At 46.2% G+C, this 25,094-nt stretch overlaps 1 protein-coding gene across 1 annotated transcript in view; it reads left to right on the top strand.

Annotated features, from left to right (window-relative positions):
- The window catches only part of NDFIP1 (Nedd4 family interacting protein 1), a 117,650-nt gene that overhangs the window by 7,824 nt on the left and 84,732 nt on the right, over positions 1 to 25,094 (top strand). The window contains exons 2-3 of the mRNA XM_068106095.2: positions 13,988 to 14,090; positions 21,532 to 21,665. Of these exons, the coding sequence (XP_067962196.1) occupies positions 13,988 to 14,090; positions 21,532 to 21,665 (237 nt within the window). The remainder of the gene's footprint in view (positions 1 to 13,987; positions 14,091 to 21,531; positions 21,666 to 25,094) is intronic.

Here is a 25,094-nt window from a genome sequence, read left to right as displayed (position 1 = left end):
TAACTAGCAAGATGTCCGAAAGTTGTCTACGTGAGATGCGGTGGACCTGGGCACGACATTTAATGGGGGAAAAAGGGGAAGGTCGGTTCTACAGAGTGTTGTTTACAGACAATGGGACTAGGGAATGGGGGATTGGGGATAGTTGGGGAGTATTGGGGAAATAGGGGAATATTTACAAGCGGATATGGAGGCCAAATCCCATATCCGCAACATTGCACCCTTCTCTACCCTCGGGGCGTCCCGACCCGATAAATTTTTACCTACTTTAGTGTGGCACTCAGATGTAGTTCCCTCTACTATTAACTCTACCCTGAGTGCGACAGTTTTACAGATATTCACAAATGAGTAAATATGTCCCCCTGCGACGTTGCACCCTTCTCCTCACAGAAACACACCCACAGGATAACCGAATCGCGGAAAGAATTCGCAAACTAAACATACAGCCGGTAGGGAGCATTATTTACAAGACTACGCTGATATTTACACTACGATCCAGGACCTGTTTTTGGAGGAACACATGCAGATGTTATGCATAGAGAGAGAGCACGCATGCCAGCATCGATACACCAACCCACGAGTGCTTTGTGGCCTTACGGCCTTTAATAATGTGCAGAGCACCCCATCCAAGCACCAAAAGCACCACCCCATAACACAGTCAGCACCATCCGGTGCACCAATAAAGTGTTTATAAATCACCGGTGGTGTCGCAGCCGGCCGATGTTCTGCCGCTGGTCTTGCCTTCGTGTGGTGCACTTGGTGTTCTGGCTTCCTTCAAAAAATAAAGAAAGGCGCCAACCGCGTCCATTTCTTTATTGTGGCCGTCAGGGGGCCAACTATTAGTGGTTCACCTGCATGGCATAGGTGCCACGTTGACCCAGAGGTCCATCCACGGGTGGTGCTTGGCCGCAAAAGAACTGCGGTCCATGGTGGGCGGCCACAAACATTGCGGTCCATATGGTGTATCGATCCAGGCAGCAAGCAGCGAAAGTGCAGGCCCACAACTGCGGAGCCAGCACCTCTCTCTCCTCTCTCTCTCTGCCCCAAAGCCAGATCCTCGGAGGTGGGAGACAAAAGAAGCAGACAAGTGAGTAAGGTGGTAAGGGCGCAAAAGTGCACGCAACACAAGGTAATGCACACTAGGGGCACATGGGAACCAGGTGAGACAGGTACGTTCCTACCGTACGCTCCCCCCCCACCAGGTAACCTACATTGCCCCTCCCTTACCCCTTACTGTATCCACAAAACACAACACTACCCATAAACATCTACTTTACAAATCAACAAACGTCCCTACTGTCTTCCCCGTTCCTCCCATAAACCAAATTCGTCTTCTCTCCCTCCTAACCAATCAAATTTGCCATTTTCAACTTTCATCATAATTTGTCATCACCAATTCATCATCAGTCCCTCCTAAGGAGGGAGAGATGGAATCACCCCAACGTCTCCTCCACGTCGTGATGCGTCTCACAAATCCTCACAGCAATTCTCATTTCCTGCAACAGAACAAAGAAAACACAGGTGTGGAGTCATCATCACCACAGGTAAGTGGCTGCGTATGGTGCGACAGGTTCATCAATCCTAACTATTTCCTAAATGACTTTAACAACTTTACATTACCCGGGGTCTTTCTCCTGCCAAACCATTGGCCCTCTTACACTATGGGTTCTAAAAACCAATTCCCATTGACCAAACTGTGGTGCTTTTCAATTTGGGGTCTCACTCCCCCGATTCATCTCCCGGTGCCCTCGCACAATTTCTGGGCTGTGGCGTGTACCTCTCCCAGCGGGTCTACCCACCTGCACACCTCCACCACTGCAGTTGCCTCCGAGCTTACCTGCTCCTCACCCTATCCTAACTACCTGGGGAAGGCCCTCTGGCGCTCTCCCCACTCGGTGCCCTCTCTGGCACTGGGCTACCCGGGTCCGTCCTCCGGATCCTCGGGCCCCACTGACACTAACGGCTCCCAGAGCCCACCTGCGGCCTCACCTGGCCGACATCCTCACAGTGGTGGAGTGCCCAACCAACTACACACACTAACAGGCTACACGCCCAGCCATTTCCACAACACTAATGCACCCATCCGCAATACCATTCTGCAACCGCACCACAAATGCCAATATCCAACCACAATTTACCTATACCCTCTACCTAACACTTACACTACCCGCCCTGGGTATCCGTGATGGGGGTCCACTCTTCCCCCATTCACACCTTCGCACCATGCACACCACTCCGTTCCACTTACTCCATGTACTCCACACACCTGTACTTGCACACCTGTGCTCTCACACCTGGTGCCAACTGCACCCTTCTCTCCCCAAGCGCATTCGCTCTGATCCACAACACTCACTACTCATACACTGCTCCACACACCTGTCCAGTTGCACACAGCATCATCTCATCTAACTACTCCCCTCTGAAACTTGCGCTTCCCAGTCGTCCCTTTAAACTATTGCGCTCCCACGTCATTATCATCCATACTAATCTACCTGCGTCCCCACTACAGGTATCAGTCACTAACTAACCTTAACGTCACCTAATGTCATCTTCGCTAGATCCCTACAATATAACCTAACCCACCCGGGCTAGTTTTCACTGCCATACACCCCATAAGCTATTGCTCCTTTGCCCCCATGGGAAGGGTGGCAGGGTTGCCATCCCACCACATCGGGCATCTCCCACTACCAATTTTGAACATCAAATTTCAACAAATCGAAAATTTGCCAATCACTGCCCATCATCTGCCAATCATTACTGCCACTCCTTTGCCAATCATCAAATTTTGTTTTTCTCTAATTTTGGGGCCAAAACACTAACCTCATCACACAGTCTACTCACTAATGCCTCTCGGTGCGCCAATTCACTTCTAAAGCTCGGCTTTGTAAAGCCAAGCCATGAATGCGGGCTGTTTGGTTCCAGCGGTTGGATACGTCCCGCATTCGGTGCAGGGAAGGAGGTTTACCCGGGCCGAGATCCCACGCACCATCTCGGCACGGAGCCATCCCATGGCTCGATCTCGACCTGCCGGAATGCCTCAACAAAAAGTGGTCGCCATGACGACCCTTCCTATCCAACCGCCCGCTCCACCTAGTGGAGCCTGGACGCGGCCGTTCCACGCGAGGCCCGGCACGCACCGAGGGCCCGATTCGGCTATAAGTCGTTCTAACCGCTGCTCCGTTTAACGTCGATGCTTCACCTGCATGCTTACACCCCGCAGCCCGTTCCTTGCTCACACATCCAGCCGTGCCCATGCTCCTCGTACCTTTCCTTACACACCCAGGTACACTCATTCCCCTCACAGCCTTGGTCACACACCTGACCACCGAACACTTTGGCACACATTCGTTGGTCGCACACCTCACCAACACACCTCTTCGCGCCCCCTCCTCGGTCACCTCCTCTGTGACAATCACAGGTGTGCTCTCATTCGCACACCCAACCACGTGCCTCACCACCAACTCCAGCATGCATTCCCACTCACGCTCTACCATTCCAGGTGTGCTTCCTTTCTCACCTGTCACAACCAACTCACGCTCCGTGTCACTCTTACTACTCTCACCCTTACTCTCGACAGCGCACTCTCTCCCCATGCACCTGTCCGTCACACACCTTTCTCGCGCACACTCTTGCGCACACTCTCCCGTCACACCCTCTGTAACACTCACCACAGGCGTGCATTCTTCCTTGCCTTTGACAGCGCACTCTTTCCCCATGCACCTGTCCGTCACACACCTTTCTCGCGCACACTCCTGCGCACACTCTCCCGTCACACCCTCTGTAACACTTACCACACCGCGCTTCCATGTGCTCCCTCGCACACGCGCTACGACCGACTCACTCTCGCCAGCACCCTCACTCCTTGGCACGCACTTTTTCCTCACACACCCCAGAGTCGGACTTTCTCGCACACCTCCTTTTTCGCACACCAGACCTGTCGCACACTTCACCAACGGCCTCTCACGAACACCCGGGTCCATCTCGACCCCCAAGCTTCTTAAATCCCCTGGCGCATCATACGCACGACCATATTGGTCACCACTTACACCGGGTCCTCTTTCTCTTCGCTTCTCCTCCATCACCTGCGAATCCCTCATCCGGTTAATGAGCACATCATCACGATCCGAACACAGACTTTGGACCAATTCTTTTACTTCCTCCTTTATCTCTTTCTTATCCTCTCTCCGTCGCTTCTTAATTTCGCTCACCCCTTCTTCCACTTCTTCTAATTTCTGCTTCACCTCTTTTATTCCCCGGTACGTCTCCTCAAGCTCGTCCTCCAAGGCTACCTTGACTGTTTCCATGTGCGTCCTCACCTGCCGGTCCTTCGTCTCCATTACCTCTATCACCTCGTCCAACCTCGTTGTCAGTCCCTCACGTACCATCTGACATTCCCTCTTCGTCGCTACCAAGTCATTTTTTAGGTCATTTTGTGTCGCTTTTAACCCTCCTATTACCGCTGTGTTCTTCTTTACCTGCTCCACTAACTCAGTCTGTCCCACCGTCAGCTGTTCCACCTCCTGCGTCAGGTCCTCTATGCCCCCTTGTAACTTTACAGTCCCCTTTCTCACCTCCTTCTCCATGCGCTCCTTACAGTGCCTCACCTCCTCGCGCACTCCTCCGACCTCCTCACTCACACCTCTTCTGATCTCCTCTCCCATCACTTGCATCTCCTGCCCAGATGCCACCCTCATCTGCTCCATTTCCTCCCTGTGAGCATCCAGTTGGGTTTCTACCCCCATTCTGACCCCCTCTATCTGCTGCCCCATTTGTTTAACTTCCCTTTCCGCTTGGTCCCTCATGTCCCTCAATTTGCCTTCCATACTGTTTTCTAACCCCTCTAACCCCTTTTGCATCCCTTCCATTTGATTCTCCTGGGCAGCCATTCTATTTTCTACCCCCATTAACCCATTTTTCACCTCTTTTATCCCGTTATCTAACCCCTCAAATTTGTCGTCTAACTTCCCAAATTTCTTGTCTAATCCCCTAAAATTATTGTCTAACCCCTCACCGGTACCCCTCGCTTCGTCCCTCATTACCCCCATTTGGCCCTCCAATCGCTCACCCTGAGCATCCATCCGCTTCCCCATTACCCCTAATTGCTCACTCTTCTTTTCCATAAGGGCCGTCATTTGCATCATAAATTGCTCCATGAGGGCCTGCATTTGGGCGATCCCTCCCACTTGTGCAGCGGGTGCGGCCGCCGTAGCTATGTGCGAGGCGCCATTTTGCGCGCCCGCAGCCTCGTGCGTGACGACGCTATTTTGCGAATCTGCTACCCTCACTGCTTCGCTCTCCTCCTGTCCCTCAATTTGGTCCTGGATCGACCCTGCCTCACTCCCTACTACCGGAACCCAGCCGTCTTGGTCTGCCATAGCGCGACTTTCAAAATTCGGGTTTTTTTTTTTTTTTTTGTAAAACACAATCAAAGTTCGCCGTTATAATTTCGAGCGCGTGAAACGCGCTCCGGATCGAATTCCACTTCCCGACACCAAAATGTTACCCTAATGGTACAATTGGTGTTCCAAAATTTGGGCCTAACTGAATTTAGTCCCAGGTCCGAATCCAACTCCTCGACACCAAATGTTACAGACGCGGTTTTGGATGTTAGTTTACCGAGCGGTTTGGTATGACCGCGTCTGCACAGTTTACCCGATTATACTCGAACGTTGGCCGAGTCGCGCTACGCTAAATCAATTGAGGAAAGGACACAGCGGCTGGGTTAAAATGACACGACACCAGGGGTACAGTTCTCAAGACCTCCGGAGGAGGTTATAATATTTCGGAACGTTAGATTACAAGGACAAGAGAGACAGCATAGGAAGGTAGGCACTTAAATACGGTCTTATAGTAGCCCCGACAGACGACAGATAAACGGGACAAGACTGACTCACACCGGGATTGATGGCAAGGGAGGGCAGGTAGTCGATGGCTCAAGGTGCACCTTGGCTCAGGGGCAGAATCGACCCGGTCCGGTCCGGTCCAGAGATGCGGGAGGTCTCTCTCAGCGCTAGAAGGTGACGTTCTTTCTCCAAGCTGGGGGCGCATCTGACGTCACGTCCGGTAAGTGGCTCCGTATATCCGGCGGGGAGTGAGTGACACGCCCTCGGCTCGTTAGCTCCGCCCCAGATGGAATCGGCCCGCCGCTTCTTATTGGGTGCTGGGGGTTACCGGGCTCCGCCCTTGACGAGGGGCCGACAGTCAGCCCCTTCGTGGTAACCCCGCCGGAGCACTTGGGCAATGGCGGCTAACCAAGCCGGAGTGAGGACGCACACTCCCCGCGCGCTGTTGTTGTAGTTGTTGTTGTTGTTGTTTCATGGGGAAGATGGGAGGAGGTATGGGGAGGTCCTAAACTCACTACTGGTGCCATACAATCACATTCTGGTGCAACGAAGAGTCAGAATTAATGGAAACGAGTCCTTAACTGACATAGACTAAGAATAACTAGCAAGATGTCCGAAAGTTGTCTACGTGAGATGCGGTAGACCTGGGCACGACATTTAATGGGGGAAAAAGGGGAAGGTCGGTTCTACAGAGTGTTGTTTACAGACAATGGGACTAGGGAATGGGGGATTGGGGATAGTTGGGGAGTATTGGGGAAATAGGGGAATATTTACAAGCGGATATGGAGGCCAAATCCCATATCCGCAACAATATTAAACAAATTCATGCATTTTTCAAGAAATTGAGCGAGGCAGGGTTGACCATCAACTTATCTAAGAGTGAGTTTGTAAAAGCACAGGTGGTGTTCCTAGGCCATGTAGTAGGTCAGGGTCAGGTGCAACCGGTGACAGCCAAGATAGAAGCCATTGATTGCTTCCAAGTTCCAAAAGGGAAGAAGGAGCTTATGAGATTCTTGGGTATGGCTGGTTGGTACCGGCGGTTCTGCAGGAATTTTTCTGATGTGGTAGCCCCTTTAACAAATTTGCTGAGGAAAGAGACCAAGTTTGTTTGGGATGACAAATGTCAAGCTGCCTTTGCCCGTGTCAAAGCAATATTAATGAGCTCTCCTGTCCTAGCAGCCCCGGAATTTCAAGCACCTTTCAAGTTGGCCATTGATGCAAGTGATGTGGGGGCTGGTGCAGTTCTTTTACAGGAAGATGAGAATGGAGTGGATCACCTGGTGTGCTACTATTCCAAAAAGTTTAACAAACACCAGGCAAATTATGCCACCATGGTAAAGGAGACCGTTGCTCTCCTGCTAGCGCTTCAGCATTATGAGGTGTATCTCGGAACTACTACCTTTCCTATAAAAGTCTTCACTGATCACAACCCCTTAACCTTCATTCAAAAAATGAAAAATAAAAATCAGAGGTTGATGAGATGGAGTTTGGCTTTGCAGGAGTTCAACTTGGAAATTGAGCATGTAAAGGGCAGGGACAATGTCGTTGCCGATGCTTTATCCAGCGTGAACTAACTTTGGAAATTCCTGTCGGTGGTTTGGAAGTTTTGTTGCTTTATTTTGGGGAATATTAATTATTGTTGTTCACGTGAATTGATCTTTTGGGAGTGAGTTTTACTTTTGTTGTTAAAAGAGTTTTTGCATGTAAAGAAAGTTTTCACTATGTTCCAACTTTCTTTCTTGACGGGGGGGGGGGGGGGGGAAGTGTTACGGATTCGTCACTTCCGTTGTTGTGGTTTTCATCCACTGCAAACATTTTTTATTCCATGTACTATTATTGTTGTCTGATGGACAACTGATTGAGCTGATGGAGCTGATTTGTTGATTTGTAATACTCAGTTCCAGAAAGAGGATAATAAGCTTGTTACATACACGTCAGGTGGGTCGACGACAACCGTTGGCTACCTGATGGTGCGTAGGCGAGATAGGGGGCACCTCCGGGACACAAAGGTGATCCCGGGGGAGGAGGCTGTTTCACAGCACCACTTGGTTGTCTGCGACGTAAGGGTGAAAGGTGCGAGGAGAGCTCGGCGGGTGAAGTACCAACCGAGAATGAAGGTGTGGAGGTTGAAAGAGGTGACAGTAAGGGAGGCATTAAAAGAGAGGCTGAGTAGGGTAGAGGATGATGTGGTTGAGCTTGAAAGTGGTTGGATGTCAATGAAAGCTAGTCTGTTGGGAGCCGTTGGTGAGGTATGTGGATGGATAAAAGGACCACCGAGGCACTCAGAAACATGGTGGTGGGATGATGAAGTTGGATAGAGGATTGACGAGAAGAGAAAGAAGGTCAAAGAGTGGCAGAAGGCGAAGGGTACGGTAGCAGAAACAGCAGAGCATGGAAGTTATAAGGCAGGCAAGAAGGCTGCAAAGAAAGGTAGCAAAGGCGCAGGAGGCATGTAGGAAAATGTTCGGAGAACGCTTGGATTCGGAAGAGGGTCAGAGAGCAGTATTCAGGATTGCAAAGCAGATAGCGAAAGAGAGGTGTGATGTGATGGGGGTGAGTTGCTTGAAGGATGAAGTGGGACAAATCGTTGTGGACCCAGATGGAATTAAAGGAAGATGGAAAAGATATATGGAAATGCTGTTGAATACAGAGAATGAATGGGATGGCAACATAGAGAGTAACCCAGTTTTAGGACGAGCAGAGAAGATAACTGAGAAGGAAGTTGAGGAAGCGATAAAAGCAATGAAGAGTAGAAAAGCGGCAGGGCCGACGGGAGTTGTGGGAGATATGTTGAAGGCAGCAGGAAGTTGGGTTGTGAAGAGAATGACAGATCTGTAATCTGGCGGTGAAAGAAGACCGCATTCCAGTGGATTGGGAACTGAGTACCCTCGTCCCTCTATACAAGGGGAAAGGTGACCCTCTAGAGTGTGGCTCGTACCAAGCGATAAAGTTATTGGAGCATGGAATGAAGGTGTTGGAGAGGAGGATAAGGAAGAAAGTGAAGATCGACGAAATGCAGTTTGGATTTATGCCAGGAAGTGGAACGACAGACGCGCTTTTTATTGTGAGGCAGTTGCAGGAGACGTACATGAAGAGGAAGAAGTTGTTTCTTGGGTTTGTTGATCTGGAGAAAGCATTCGATAGGGTTCTACGCAAAGTATTGACATGGGCAATGAGGAAGTTAGGAGTGGAGGAATGGTTGATCAGAGTAGTGGTGGCAATGTACAAAAGAGCGCGCACAGCTGTAAGGACGAAGGACGGGAACAGTGGTGAGTTTGAGGTGAAGGTGGGAGTGCATCTAGGGTCGGTACTAAGTCCACTACTATTTGTAGCTGTGATGGAGGTGCTGGCTCAGAACGTAAAGGAGGGTTTACCGTGGGAGTTGTTGTATGCAGATGATCTGGTGTTGATTGCGGAAAGTATGGATGGACTGAAGGAAAAGATGAACAAGTGGAAGGAATGTATGGAGACAAAAGGTCTGAAGGTGAATATCGGAAAGACGAAGGTGATGGCAGGTGTTAAAGCATGTGGTGAAGTGGAAAGAACTGGGAAGTGGCCCTGTGCTGTGTGCAGGAAGGGTGTCGGAGTGAACTCCATTCAATATACAATGTGCGCTGAGTGGGTTCATCAAAAATGTAGTGGTCTGAGATGGTCATTAACCATTGTGGCAGCTACATTCAAATGTAAGGTGTGCACAGAGGGAGCTGCAGATGGAGGATATGTTGAGTTGAATCTTGGAGACGGCATGAAGCTGGAAGGTGTGAAAACATTTTGCTACCTCGGAGACATGCTGAATGGAGAAGGTGGATCAGACTCGGCAACGGTTGCTCGAGTGAGATGTGCATGGAAGAAGTTTCGGGAACTGAGTGGCGTGCTGATGAGGAGGGGAGTGTCGCTGAAGCTGAAGCTGAAGGGAAAGGTGTATGCTGCATGTGTGAGAAGTGTTATGATTTATGGGAGCGAGACATGGCTAATGAACGAAGAGCAGCAACGAAGGTTGGAAAGGGTGGAAATGCGAATGGTTCGATGGATGTGCGGAGTATCGTTGAGAGAGAGGAAGACAAATGATGAATTGCGAAAAATGATGGGAATACAGCCTGTGATTGATGCTGTGAAGAGGAACAGGTTGAGATGGTTTGGTCATGTGTTGAGGAAGGATGAAAGTGACTGGTTGAGAAGAGTGATGGAAATGAATGTCGAAGGAAGTAGAGGACGGGGAAGACCGAGAAAGACTTGGCTAAAGATGGTGGAAGAAGAAATGTGGGCAAGGGGGTTAACAAGGAGAGATGCAGAAAATAGGGCAAGATGGTGAAGATTGTCATGGGGACTGCAAGGCTAACCCCCGCTCTCGCAGGGAAAATGGCCTTAAAATGCATGTTGTTGTTGTTGTTGTACTATTATTGTTGTCGTTTAAGGGAAATAGAGATTACTATTTTCAAAAGGTAAAAAAGTTAATGTTTTAAATGAAACCGGAACCGGACGACGATGAAGAGGGAGAGGAGGAAAAGAAGGCGGAGCGAGTGAGTCGGAAAAGAAGCCGAGCTGCTTCAAGGTCCTGAGCGAACGTTGGCGAACGAGGGTCACGTGTGAACTTTGGGTTTCCTGGGAAAGGGATTCTTGCGACAGAGTTGTTATCGCTGTGACAGATAAACCTGCGTGACAGGTTTTGCGGTTGATTCCGACGAGAATCATCGGAGTGCCGTTACGCCACGAGAACGGGCCGTCGGCCATTTTTACCTCGCGCAGGATTTGCGCTTCGCTCAAGGTTTTTCACCTCGCTTCGACCATTTTCACCGCGTTCAGACGTTAATCTGGTGTGGGTGTGTTACGTGGCTTTTGAGTGGGAAATCTGCGGTTCGCCGATTGGGAGCCGTGGAACGTCCATACTAGAGGGTGTGATTTCCCAGTCGCCTGGAGGGCACCTTTGTGCAGCTTTGGCAGCGTGACTGTGACTCATCCGAACGGGATTCTGGTCTCGATTAGACATCGTTTTGACTATCACTGGAGCGGATCGACTTTGGCTTGATGCCGGAATAGAGACTTTGGGAATGTTCTTCTTTTCGCTCACTTGGAGCACAGTGAGTTATATTGTACGAACCTGATGGTACCATCATAGGAAATATATATTGGTTGTACAATTTATTACTATTGTTGTTGTACTGTTATTCTTGTCTGATCTTAATACAATACTTGTTTTTTGGTAACAATTGGTGTGGTTTCGCCATTGATCTTTGACATACAGAATAACACATCTTTCTGCCGTGACTCCTCTCGGGGCTCGGAGGTACACCGTGACCATGACCAGGGTTTGGGGAGGAGCACGTACAGGTGTTTTCAATTTCGTGGCTGTGAGGTGTTTTTAATTTCGTGGTTGTGAGGTGTTTTTAATTTCGTGGTTGTGAGGTGTTTTTAATTTCGTGGCTGTGAGGTGTTTTTAATTTTGTGGCTGTGAGGTGTTTTTAATTTCGTGGCTGTGAGGTGTTTTTAATTTCGTAGCTGTGAGGTGTTTTTAATTTCGTGGCTGTGAGGTGTTTTTAATTTCGTGGCTGTGAGGTGTTTTTAATTTCGTGGCTGTGAGGTGTTTTTAATTTCGTGGCTGTGCGGTGTTTTTAATTTCGTGGCTGTGAGGTGTTTTTAATTTTGTGGCTGTGAGGTGTTTTTAATTTTGTGGCTGTGAGGTGTTTTTAATTTTGTGGCTGTGAGGTGTTTTTAATTTCGTGGCTGTGAGGTGTTTTTAATTTGGTGGCTGTGAGGTGTTTTGAATTTTGTGGCTGTGAGGTGTTTTTAATTTTCTGGCTGTGAGGTGTTTTTAATTTCGTGGCTGTGAGGTGTTTTTAATTTCGTGGCTGTGAGGTGTTTTTAATTTCGTGGCTGTGAGGTGTTTTTAATTTCGTGGCTGTGAGGTGTTTTTTATTTCATGGCTGTGAGGTGTTTTTTATTTCATGGCTGTGAGGTGTTTTTTATTTCATGGCTGTGAGGTGTTTTTAATTTTGTGGTGGTGAGGTGTTTTTAATTTTGTGGTGGTGAGGTGTTTATAATTACGTGTTTCGTGGTTGAGGTGTTTTCAATTTCGTTGCTGTGAGGTGTTTTTAATTTTGTGGCGGTGAGGTGTTTATAATTACGTGTTTCGTGGTTGTGAGGTGTTTTCAATTTTGTGGTGGTGAGGTGCTTTGAATTACTTGGTGGTGAGGTACATCACAACACAACAACTCAGGTACAGTCATTTTTCCTCAGCTAAAATAAGCCCGCTCCTCAGTAACGACGCGTGGTGAGGCGAGTGCAGCGAGCCCAGCGAAACTAGTTTATATATATATATATACAGTCACGTGAAAAAGTAAGTGCACCCCATGTAAAGTTTTGACTTTTTCAACATATTTCAACATACAGCTATTTGATCTTCATTTCAACAATATTGATAGATAAAGGTGATATAATATAACAAATATCATGAAACATTTACATTTTGTAGTCCATTGTATAATTTAAATAAACATAAATGCAAATTTCGTATGTGGAAAAAGTAAGTACACCCCTACATTTATCACTACTTCAAATACCTAAAATTAGAATCAGGTGCACCAGCTCAGGTGCAAATGATTAGAACATCGTTAGAGAGGATCTTGGAGGAACCTGTCTTATTTAAACCTCAGACATTTAGTTTGGTTTGCTCTTTGTTGTTGAAGTGTGCGGCGTCACCATGCCCAGATGAAAAGAGCTCTCTGAGGCCTTCAGAAAGAAGGTTATAGATGCCAACGAGTCTGGGAAGGGATTTAAAAAGACCTCCAAACAATTTGAAATCAATCATTCGACTGTCCGGAAGATCATCTACAAGTGGAGAATATTCCAAACAACTGCCAATTTGTTCAGGCCAGGCCTCCCCAGCAAGTTCAGCCCGAGAGCAGACCGCAAGATGCTGAAAGAAGTCTCTAAGAACCCCAGAATGTCATCATGGGACCTACAGGTAGCTCTTGCCACTGTTGATGTCAAAGTGCACGAGTCTACCATGAGAAAGAGGCTGCACAAATTTGATCTACATGGGGGGTGTGCCAGGAGGAAACCTTTGCTGTCCAGAAAGAACATCAGGGCAAGACTAAAGTTTGCCAATGAACACCGAGGCAAAGACCAGCACTTCTGGAACAATGTGCTCTGGACAGGTGAGTCAAAGGTAGAGCTATTTAGCCACTACCAGAAGACATGTTTGGTGAAAACCAAAGACAGCATTTGACCACAAGAACCTGATGCCAACTGTAAAGCATGGTGGTGGAAATAGTATGGGTTGGGGGCAGCTTTGCTGCATCAGGGCCTGGGCAGCTCACCATCATCGAATCCACTATGAATTCTTCATTGTACCAGAGGGTGCTTGAGGATAATGTGAGGCCATCTGTCAGAAAGTTGAAGCTCAACCGAAGGTGGACCTTGCAACATGACAATGACCCTAAACATACCAGTAAATCCACCAAGGAATGGCTGAAAAGAAATAAATGGAGGGTTCTGGAATGGCCACGTCAAAGCCCGGATCAAAATCCCATGGAGATGTTGTGGGTGGATTTGAAACGAGCTGTGCATGCAAGAACCCCTCAAACATCGCACAGCTGAAAGAATTCTGCATGGAGGAGTGGGCAAAAAATTTCTCCCAGTCGATGTCAGAGACTGGTAGACAGTTATAAGAAACGCCTACTTGAGGTTGTTTCTGCCAAAGGGGGCAATACCACCTATTAGAGCCAAGGGTGTACTTTTTCCACATGCGAAATTTGCATTTATGTTTAAATTTAAATTATACAATGGACTACAAAATGTAAATGTTTCATGATATTTGTTATATTTTATCACCTTTATCTATCAATATTGTTGAAATGAAGATCAAATAGCTGTGTGTTGAAATATGTTGAAAAAGTCTAAACTTTACATGGGGTGTACTTACTTTTTCACGTGACTGTATATCGATTTGTATCCTCTGTTTTCATCCCCGTCGGGGTCGCCTTGGCCCCAATCGCCGTCTGGGTTGTCCTGGACCCGGCAATAGTGATTGTCGTGATCGTTTGTTGTTGCTGGGGGGAAATTGAGTGTCGAGTCATTTTTATTTGTCGGGGATCTGTGCTTCAGTGATTTGCTGGAGGAATTACAGCATGTTAATTGTTCTTTTGAAGCTCCAAACAGAAGACGATGACACAAGGATGGGAGAGTCGGGAAGTGATTGGCGACCTCAAGATGGACCTCCTCCTCCCTACAGCAGCGTCCTGCCAGCTGAAGGTAAACAGTGTTTCTACTTGAGGGTGCAGATGATTGATCAAATCTTTCCTTCACTCAGTGCATTTCGGGATTTAAATGATGTGTATGAATAAAACATGACGTGTATGAATGAAACATGACGTGTATGAATGAAACATGACGTGTATGAATGAAACATGACATGTATGAATGAAACATGACATGTATGAATGAAACATGACGTGTATGAATGAAACACGACGTGTATGAATGAAACATGGTGTAGGAATAAAACATGACGTGTATGAATGAAACATGACGTGTATGAATGAAACATAACGTGTATGAATGAAACATGACGTGTTTGAATAAAACATGACGTGTATGAATAAAACATGACGTGTATGAATGAAACATGACGTGTATGAATGAAACATGACGTGTATGAATGAAACATGACGTGTATGAATGAAACATGACGTGTATGAATGAAACATGACGTGTATGAATGAAACATGACGTGTATGAATGAAACGTGACGTGTATGAATGAAACGTGACGTGTATGAATGAAACGTGACGTGTATGAATGAAACGTGACGTGTATGAATGAAACATGACGTGTATGAATGAAACGTGACGTGTATGAATGAAACGTGACGTGTATGAATGAAACGTGACGTGTATGAATGAAACGTGACGTGTATGAATGAAACGTGACTTGTATGAATGAAACGTGACGTGTATGAATGAAACATGACGCATGTGATTGAAACATGACGCGTGTGATTGAAACATGACGCGTGTGATTGAAACATGACGCGTGTGATTGAAACATGACGCGTGTGATTGAAACATGACGCGTGTGATTGAAACATGACGCGTGTGATTGAAACATGACGCGTGTGATTGAAACATGACGCGTGTGATTGAAACATGACGCGTGTGATTGAAACATGACGCGTGTGATTGAAACATGACGCGTGTGATTGAAACATGACGCGTGTGATTGAAACATGACGCGTGTGATTGAAACATGACGCGTGTCATTGAAACATGACGCGTGTCATTGAAACATGACGTGTGTGATTGAAACATGACGCGTGTGATTGAAACATGACGCGTGTGATTGAAACATGACGCGTGTGATTGAAACATGACGCATGTGTGATTGAAATGTGACGTGTGTGATTGAAACATGACGCGTGTGATTGAAACGTGACGCGTGTGATTGAAACGTGACGCGTATGAATGAAACGTGACGCATGTGTGATTGAAATGTGACGCATGTGTGATTAAAAACGACGCGTGTGATTGAAACGACGCGTGTGTTTGAAACATGACGCGTGTGATTGAAACATGACGCGTGTGATTGAAACATGACGCGTGTGATTGAAACGTGACGCGTGTGATTGAAACGTGACGCGTGTGATTGAAACGTGACACGTGTGATTGAAACATGACGCGTGTGATTGAAACGTGACGCGTGTGATTGAAACGTGACGCGTGTGATTGAAACGTGACGCGTGTGATTGAAACATGACGCATGTGATTGAAACATGACGCGTGTGATTGAAACATGACGTGTGTCATTGAAACATGACGTGTGTGATTGAAACATGACGCGTGTGATTGAAACGTGATGCGTGTGATTGAAACGTGACGCGTGTGATTGAAACGTGACGCGTATGAATGAAACGTGACGCATGTGTGATTGAAATGTGACGCATGTGTGATTAAAAACGACGCGTGTGATTGAAACGACGCGTGTGTTTGAAACATGACGCGTGTGATTGAAACATGACGCGTGTGATTGAAACATGACGCGTGTGATTGAAACATGACGCGTGTGATTGAAACATGACGCGTGTGATTGAAACATGACGCGTGTGATTGAAACATGACGCGTGTGATTGAAACATGACGCGTGTGATTGAAACATGACGCGTGTGATTGAAACATGACGCGTGTGATTGAAACATGACGCGTGTGATTGAAACATGACGCGTGTGATTGAAACATGACGCGTGTGATTGAAACATGACGCGTGTGATTGAAACATGACGCGTGTGATTGAAACATGACGCGTGTGATTGAAACATGACGCGTGTGATTGAAACATGACGCGTGTGATTGAAACATGACGCGTGTGATTGAAACATGACGCGTGTGATTGAAACATGACGCGTGTGATTGAAACATGACGCGTGTGATTGAAACATGACGCGTGTGATTGAAACATGACGCGTGTGATTGAAACATGACGCGTGTGATTGAAACATGACGCGTGTGATTGAAACATGACGCGTGTGATTGAAACATGACGCGTGTGATTGAAACATGACGCGTGTGATTGAAACATGACGCGTGTGATTGAAACATGACGCGTGTGATTGAAACATGACGCGTGTGATTGAAACATGACGCGTGTGATTGAAACATGACGCGTGTGATTGAAACATGACGCGTGTGATTGAAACATGACGCGTGTGATTGAAACATGACGCGTGTGATTGAAACATGACGCGTGTGATTGAAACATGACGCGTGTGATTGAAACATGACGCGTGTGATTGAAACATGACGCGTGTGATTGAAACATGACGCGTGTGATTGAAACATGACGCGTGTGATTGAAACATGACGCGTGTGATTGAAACATGACGCGTGCGATTGAAACATGACGCGTGCGATTGAAACATGACGCGTGCGATTGAAACATGACGCGTGCGATTGAAACATGACGCGTGCGATTGAAACATGACGCGTGCGATTGAAACATGACGCGTGCGATTGAAACATGACGCGTGCGATTGAAACATGACGCGTGCGATTGAAACATGACGCGTGCGATTGAAACATGACGCGTGCGATTGAAACATGACGCGTGCGATTGAAACATGACGCGTGCGATTGAAACATGACGCGTGTGATTGAAACATGACATGTGTGATTGAAACATGACATGTATCAATGAAACATGATGTCTGAAATGAGAGAGCGTCAATCTCCATGAAATTATACATATCTTCCGATCGGTGCTCAATTTACCTCTTCCTTCCCGCTTCCTCCCTATTTATCTGTGTGATGTTCATTTGCCTCCTCATCTAATCCTCATTTATCTCGTCGATGTTCATTTGCCTTCTCATCTATTCCTCATTTATCTCGTCTGTTCATTTGCCTTCTCATCTATTCCTCATTTATATCATCGAGTACCCACCATACCCAGCTGCTCCTGGACTCTGTGCCCTTTCCTCCTGGCAAGGTGGAAAAGTTTCTGTCAACCCTCGACTCTGATTCTGCAACTGGTCCTGACGGCATCAGCCCACGGGTCCTAAAATCATGTTTTCCGCTCTTTCACTCCCTCTCTCTGTTCTCTTCACCCTCTCTTTTGCTCAAGGTCATCTGCCATCTGCTTGGAAATCAGCCAACATCACCGCTTTGCACAAAAAAGGTGCAAAAACAGATCCATATCAACTACAGACCAATCAGCCTTCTCCCAATTATCAGCAAAGTCATGGAATCCATCATTGCTTCAGATATGAAATCTTTCCTCTTCTCCAATGGCTTGATCTCTGACCATCAATTTGGTTTCAGACCTGGTCACTCTACTCTGGATATGCTGCTTCTGCTTTCTCAACAATGGATGGAGGTCCTCAATGCCAAACAGGAAATTAGAGCTGTCTCCCTTGACATATCACGTGCCTTCGATACGGTCTGGCACCCCGCTCTGCTCACCAAACTCTCCTCCTTTGGTATCCATGGAAATCTCCACGCATGGCTGGCGGACCTCCTCTCGAGTCGTAGTCAACGTGTGGCCCTGAATGGGTTTCTCTCATCTCCTCTTCCCGTTCAGGCTGGAGTTCCCCAAGGCATTGTCCTGGGCCCTGTGCTTTTTCTGGTCTTCATCAATGATCTCTCTGACTCTCTTGAAAATCCTCTCTATCTCTTTGCTGTCGACTCTACTCTCTGTCGCTCCATTCCTCATCCCTCAGATCGGCAGTCTGCAGCCTCCTCACTCTCTGCAGACCTGGTCAAAATCACAGACTGGGCAAACAAGTGGAACATGTCTTTCAATCCTGACAAATCTCACACTCTTATGATGTCTCTCCGAAAAGACCGACTGGACAACCCTCCCATCCACTTTCTGAATAATCCTCTCCAAGAAGTTCTGTCACTCAAGCTTTTGGGTCTCACTATCTGCCATGATCTTTCCTGGGAAAACCACATTTCAAATCTGGCCTCCAAAGCCAGTCGCCGACTGGGCATCCTCTGTCGTGCGAAGTCCTTCCTTGGCACACCTGAGCTCCTCACCACATACAAGGCTTTCATCCGCCGCTCAATGGAATACTGCTCTCCCCTCTGGGCTGGTGCTCCTGCCTCACACCTAGCTCGACTTCACGCTGTTGAAACCAAAGCGTTCAGAATCATTGGAATCTCCCGCGATGAAGCTAACTCCAAGGGCCTTTCACTCACTCACCGCAGGCAGGTTGGTGGTCTTTCCGTCTTCTACCGACTCCTCTCTGGCCTTGCCCCCCCCCCCCCAGCTCTCTCTGGGCTCTGTCCCCCAAATATTCCTACAGGTCGCACAAGATCTGCCTGCAACCCTCTTATGGTGAAACTGCCAAAATCAAGACTTTCTGCTCACCTTCACTCCTTCATTCCTCTTTTCTCCCGCCTCTGGAACAAACTCCCTCATTCTCTTCAATCCCACTCCACCCCCCAGGTCTTTAAAACAGCTGTTCACCACCATCTCTTATCTTCCCCCATCCAAAACCTTGATCTTTTCTACCCCCGCTAATTTCACCCCAAATCCTACACTTTTTTGAAACACCAACTTCTGTCCTGGAAGTGCTTGGTCTCCTTGTGTTTTACACCTCTCCCGCCCCCCCCCCCCCTTCCCACGCCTCCTCCCCCCAAGCCCTCTCCCTTCAGCGCTTCTCCCTGCTCTCAGGTGTTGTGTTTGTGTGCTTCCCCTCCTCTCCCCATCTTGTCTTCCACTCCCTCTTTTTGTATGTTTTGTTTGTCTGGTTGATTTGTTTGTGAAATAAATGTTAGCTCTTTCACGAGCCTCGATTCAGAATACAAAAATTTTTTTCCTCCTCATCTATTCCTCATTTATCTCATCGATGTTCATTTGCCTCATCATCTATTCCTCATTTATCTCATCGATGTTCATTTGCCTCATCATCTATTCCTCATTTGCCTCCATCTATTCCTCATTTATCTCATCTATTCCTCATTTGCGTCATCATCGATTCGTCATTTATCTCATCGATGTTCATTTGCCTCATCATCTATTCCTCATTTATCTCATCGATATTCATTTGCCTCATCATCTATTCCTCATTTATCTCATCGATGTTTATTTGCCTCATCATCTATTCCTCATTTATCTCATCGATTTTCATTTGCCTCCTCATCTATTCCTCATTTATCTCATTGATGTTCATTTGCCTCCATCTATTCCTCATTTATCTCATCGATGTTCATTTGCCTCCATCTATTCCTCATTTATCTCATCGATGTTCATTTGCCTCCATCTATTCCTCATTTATCTCATCGACGTTCATTTGCCTCATCATCTATTCCTCCTTTATCATCGATTTTCATTTGCCTCATCTATTCCTCATTTATCTCATCGACGTTCATTTGCCTCATCTATTCCTCATTTATCTCATCGATGTTCATTTGCCTCCTAATCGATGTTCATTTTCCTCCTCATCTATTCCTCATTTATCTCATCGATGTTCATGTGCCTCCTCATCTATTCCTCATTTATCATCGATGTTCGTGTGCCTCCTCATCTATTCCTCATTTATCTCATCGATGTTCATTTGCCTCATCATCTATTCCTCATTTATCTCATCGATGTTCATTTGCCTCCGAATCGATGTTCATTTACCTCCTCATCTAATCCTCATTTATCTCATCGATGTTCATTTGCCTCCTCATCTATTCCTCATTTATCTCATCGATGTTCATATGCCTCCTCATATATTCCTCATTTATCTCATCGATGTTCATTTTCCTCCTCATCTATTCCTCATTTATCTCATCGATGTTCATTTGCCTCCATCTATTCCTCATTTATCTCATCGATGTTCATTTTCCTCCTCATCTATTCCTCATTTATCTCATCGATGTTCACGTGCCTCCTCATCTATGCCTCATTTATCATCGATGTTCGTGTGCCTCCTCATCTATTCCTCCTTTATCTCATCGATGTTAATTTGCCTCCTCATTTATTCCTCATTTATCTCATCGATGTTCATTTGCCTCATCATCTATTCCTCATTTATCTCATCGATGTTCGTTTGCCTCCTCATCTATTCCTCATTTATCTCATCGATGTTAATTTTCCTCCTCATCTATTCGTCATTTATCTCATCGATGTTCATTTGCCTCATCATCTATTCCTCATTTATCTCATCGATGTTCGTTTGTCTCCTCATCTATTCCTCATTTATGTCATTGATGTTCATTTTCCTCCTCATCTATTCCTCATTTATCTCATTGATGTTCGTGTGCCTCCTCATCTATTCCTCCTTTATCTCATCGATGTTAATTTGCCTCCTCATCTATTCCTCATTTATCTCATCGATGTTCATTTGCCTCATCATCTATTCCTCATTTATCTCATTGATGTTCGTTTGCCTCCTCATCTATTCCTCATTTATCTCATCGATGTTCATTTGCCTCATCATCTATTCCTCATTTATCTCATCGATGTTCATTTGCCTCATCATCTATTCCTCATTTATCTCATCGATGTTCGTGTGCCTCCTCATCTATTCCTCATTTATCTCATCGATGTTCGTGTGCCTCCTCATCTATTCCTCATTTATCTCATCGATGTTCATTTGCCTCCTAATCGATGTTCATTTTCCTCCTCATCTATTCCTCATTTATCTCATCGATGTTCACGTGCCTCCATCTATTCCTCATTTATCTCATCGATGTTCGTGTGCCTCCTCATCTATTCCTCATTTATCTCATCGATGTTCATTTTCCTCCTCATCTATTCCTCATTTATCTCATCGATGTTCATTTTCCTCCTAATCGATGTTCATTTTCCTCCTCATCTATTCCTCCTTTATCTCATTGATGTTCACGTGCCTCCTCATCTATCCCTCATTTATCTCATCGATGTTTGTGTGCCTCATCTATTCCTCCTTTATCTCATCGATGTTCATTTGCCTCCTCATCTATTCCTCATTTATCTCATCGATGTTCATTTGCCTCATCATCTATTCCTCATTTATCTCATCGATGTTCGTGTGCCTCCTCATCTATTCCTCATTTATCTCATCGATGTTCGTGTGCCTCCTCCTCTATTCCTCATATGTCTCTTTGTTATAGTGAAACTGTTTGTTAGATCCTGATTGGTCAGAAGTCCTGCTTGGTAACTGGTGTAACGAATGGGGTTCTAGGGCCGGCATCCATGTTGATTTGTACTTTCTACCCAATGTGCTTCCTTTCAGGCCAAGTCGGGGCCTTCTCTCCCGCCAAACCTCCGGCCTACAATGTCGCAGCGTCGTTGCCATCGTATGAGGAGGCAGAGAAGGCGAAAGGTTCAAATCCAACTCCGACTACGGTCATTCCAGCACCAGATTGTGTAAGATTCCTGAAAACCATTGCATGACATCCATGATCTGTTCTATTCATCGTTTATCTTTTACTATTTACTAGTAAACCAACTGTGCTCAAGATGTGAACAGGTTCAGAATACACAACAACAACATGCATTTTAAAGGCCATTTTCCCTGCTAGAGCGGGGGTTAGCCTTGCGGTCCCCATGACAATCTTCTCCATTTTGCCCTATTTTGCTGCATCTCTCCTTGTTAACCCCCTTGCCCGCATTTCTTCTTCCACCATCTTTAGCCAAGTCTTTTTCGGTCTTCCCCGTCCTCTGCTTCCTTCTACATTCATTTCCATCACTCTTCTCAACCAGTCACTTTCATCCTTCCTCAACACATGACCAAACCATCTCAACCTGTTCCTCTTCACAGCATCAATCACAGGCTCTATTCCCATCATCTTTCGCAATTCATCATTTGTCTTCCTCTCTCTCAACGATACTCCACACATCCACCGAACCATTCGCATTTCCACCCTTTCCAACCTTCGTTGCTGCTCTACGTTCATTACCCATGTCTCGCTCCCATAAATCATAACACTTCTCACACATGCAGCATACACCTTTCGCTTCAGCTTCAATGACACTCCCCTCATCATCAGCACGCCACCCAGTTCCCGAAACTTCTTCCATGCACATCTCACTCGAGCAACCGTTGCCGAGTCTGATCCACCTTCTCCATTCAGCATGTCTCCGAGGTAGCAAAATGTTTTCACACCTTCCAGCTTCATGCCGTCTCCAAGATCCAACTCAACATTTCCTCCATCTGCAGCTCCCTCTGTGCACACCTTACATTTGAATGTAGCTGCCACACTGGTTAATGACCCTCTCAGACCACTACATTTTTGATGAACCCACTCAGCGCACATTGTACATTGAATGGAGTTCACTCCGACACCCTTCCTGCACACAGCACAGGGCCACTTCCCAGTTCTTTCCACCTCACCACATGCTTTACCACTTGCCATCACCTTCGTCTTTCCGATATTCACCTTCAGACCTTTTGTCTCCATACATTCCTTCCACGTGTTCATCTTTTCCTTCAGTCCATCCATACTTTCCGCAATCAACACCAGATCATCTGCATACAACAACTCCCACGGTAAACCCTCCTTTACGTTCTGAGCCAGCACCTCCATCACAGCTACAAATAGTAGTGGACTTAGTACCGACCCCTGATGCATTCCCACCTTCACCTCAAACTCACCACTGTTCCCGTCCTTCGTCCTTACAGCTGTGCGCGCTCTTTTGTACATTGCCATCACTACTCTGATCAACCATTCCTCCACTCCTAACTTCCTCAATGCCCATGTCAATACTTTGCGTGGTACCCTATAGAATGCTTTCTCCAGATCAACAAACCCAAGAAACAACTTCTTCCTCTTCTCCATGTACTTCTCCTGCAACTGCCTCACAATGAAAAGCGCGTCTGTCGTTCCTCTTCCTGGCATAAATCCAAACTGCATTTCGTCGATCTTCACTTTCTTCCTTATTCTCCTCTCCAACACCCTTTCCAATACCTTCATTCCATGCTCCAATAACTTTATCGCTCGGTACGAGCCACACTCCAGAGGGTCACCTTTCCCCTTGTATAGAGGGATGAGGGTACTCAGTTCCCAATCCACTGGAATGCGGCCTTCTTTCACCACCAGATTAAAGATCTCTGTCATTCTCTTCACACCCCAACTTCCTGCTGCCTTCAACATATCTCCCACAACTCCCGTCGGCCCTCCCGCTTTTCTACCCTTCATTGCTTTTATCGCTTCCTCAACTTCCTTCTCAGTTATCTTCTCTGCCGGTCCTAAAACAGGGTTACTCTCTATGTTGCCATCCCATTCATTCTCTGTATTCAACAGCATTTCCATATATCTTTTCCATCTTCCTTTAATTCCATCTGGGTCGACAACGATTTGTCCCACTTCATCCTTCAAGCAACTCACCCCCATCACATCACACCTCTCTTTCGCTATCTGCTTTGCAATCCTGAATACCGCTCTCTGACCCTCTTCCGAATCCAAGCGTTCTCCGAACATTTTCCTACATGCCTCCTGCGCCTTTGCTACCTCTTTCTTTGCAGCCTTCCTGGCTGCCTTATAACTTTCATGCTCTGCTGTTTCTGCTCCCGTACCCTTCGCCTTCTGCCACTCCTTGAACTTCTTCCTCTTCTCGTCAATCCTCTTTCCAACTTCATCATCCCACCACCATGTTTCCGAGTGCCTCGGTGGTCCTTTTGTCCATCCACATACCTCACCAACGGCTCCCAACAGACAAGCTTTCATTGACATCCAACCACTTTCAAGCTCAACCACATCATCCTCGATGTTCCACATCATTCAGAATGTTCTTCAATATTATCATTCAATATTATCATTCAATATTATCATTCAATATTATCATTCAATATTATCATTCGTTTTTATTATTTGACGTTTTTCGAAGTTAAGTCTGTTCACAATTGTATTTTGTCGAAACTGTATTTATCTTTCGGTGTGTGAAGTTATTGTGTGCAACTTTGGTTGTTTCTCGGTGTTTATCTTTCATAAATTGATCGTCTGTTTGCCGTGTCGCGAGCAAGGCCGTTGCCGCGTCGCGAACGATTTGAAATCGAAGTTAAGTGATTGTCCCATTTGTATTTTCGTTTAAACTGTATTTATTTATGGTGTTGTACGTATATTGTGTCCCGACGGAGATTTTTCGGTGCAAATCTTTCATACCTGTATTGAAAATCGTGTTAATTCGTGTCGTGTCTTGAGGCCTTGTACAGTGTGCACTGTACAACCTTGAGGCTTTGTTTTTCTCTCAGCGGTCCGTCGTTTGTGATCCAATAACTTTCGTTCTCTGTATTCCCAGTCTTTTCACCCATAGCCTACTTCCTTGTGTAAATCTCAACTCAAAAAAAAAAAAAAAAAAAATATTTCCTTCTCTGTTCTCATTCGTTTATTCATTCTTATTCGTTCGTTCGTTCTTCGACCACGTGTTTCTCCCCCATTTCCCCAGATAGTTTTCACTCATTAACCTTCAATGTTTACACTTTCCCCTCAAGTTATGTATTCCGTCATATTTTATAACACCTTTTTCTTCTTCTTCTTTAAAAGGCTGCTTTCGACTTGCTCACCAAATCAATTCATCCCAAAAAAAATATCCATCTCCTATAGTGCCTTTTTTCTACATTCCCTAAACTCTCCTGCACTCCATCCTCCATCCAGCGTCCTTAAACGTATTTTTAACTCGAAGGTCACAAGAAACTCATTTTGCAATAAATGTTCGTTTCCCATAAATCGTACACTTTCAAAAATCCAATCTCACCCCTCCCCTCCAAATCTTCCCCATCACCCCTCCCCTCCAAATCTTCCCCATCACCCCTCCCCTCCAAATCTTCCCCATCACCCATCCCTTTCAAATCTTCCC

The sequence above is a fragment of the Myxine glutinosa genome, chromosome 1, assembly GCF_964187855.1.
Source record: "Myxine glutinosa chromosome 1, kmMyxGlut1.1, whole genome shotgun sequence".
In the NCBI taxonomy this organism is placed as follows: domain Eukaryota; kingdom Metazoa; phylum Chordata; class Myxini; order Myxiniformes; family Myxinidae; genus Myxine; species Myxine glutinosa.
Note: the sequence above shows the minus strand (reverse complement) of the source record. Positions and strands in the feature narration are given on the sequence as shown.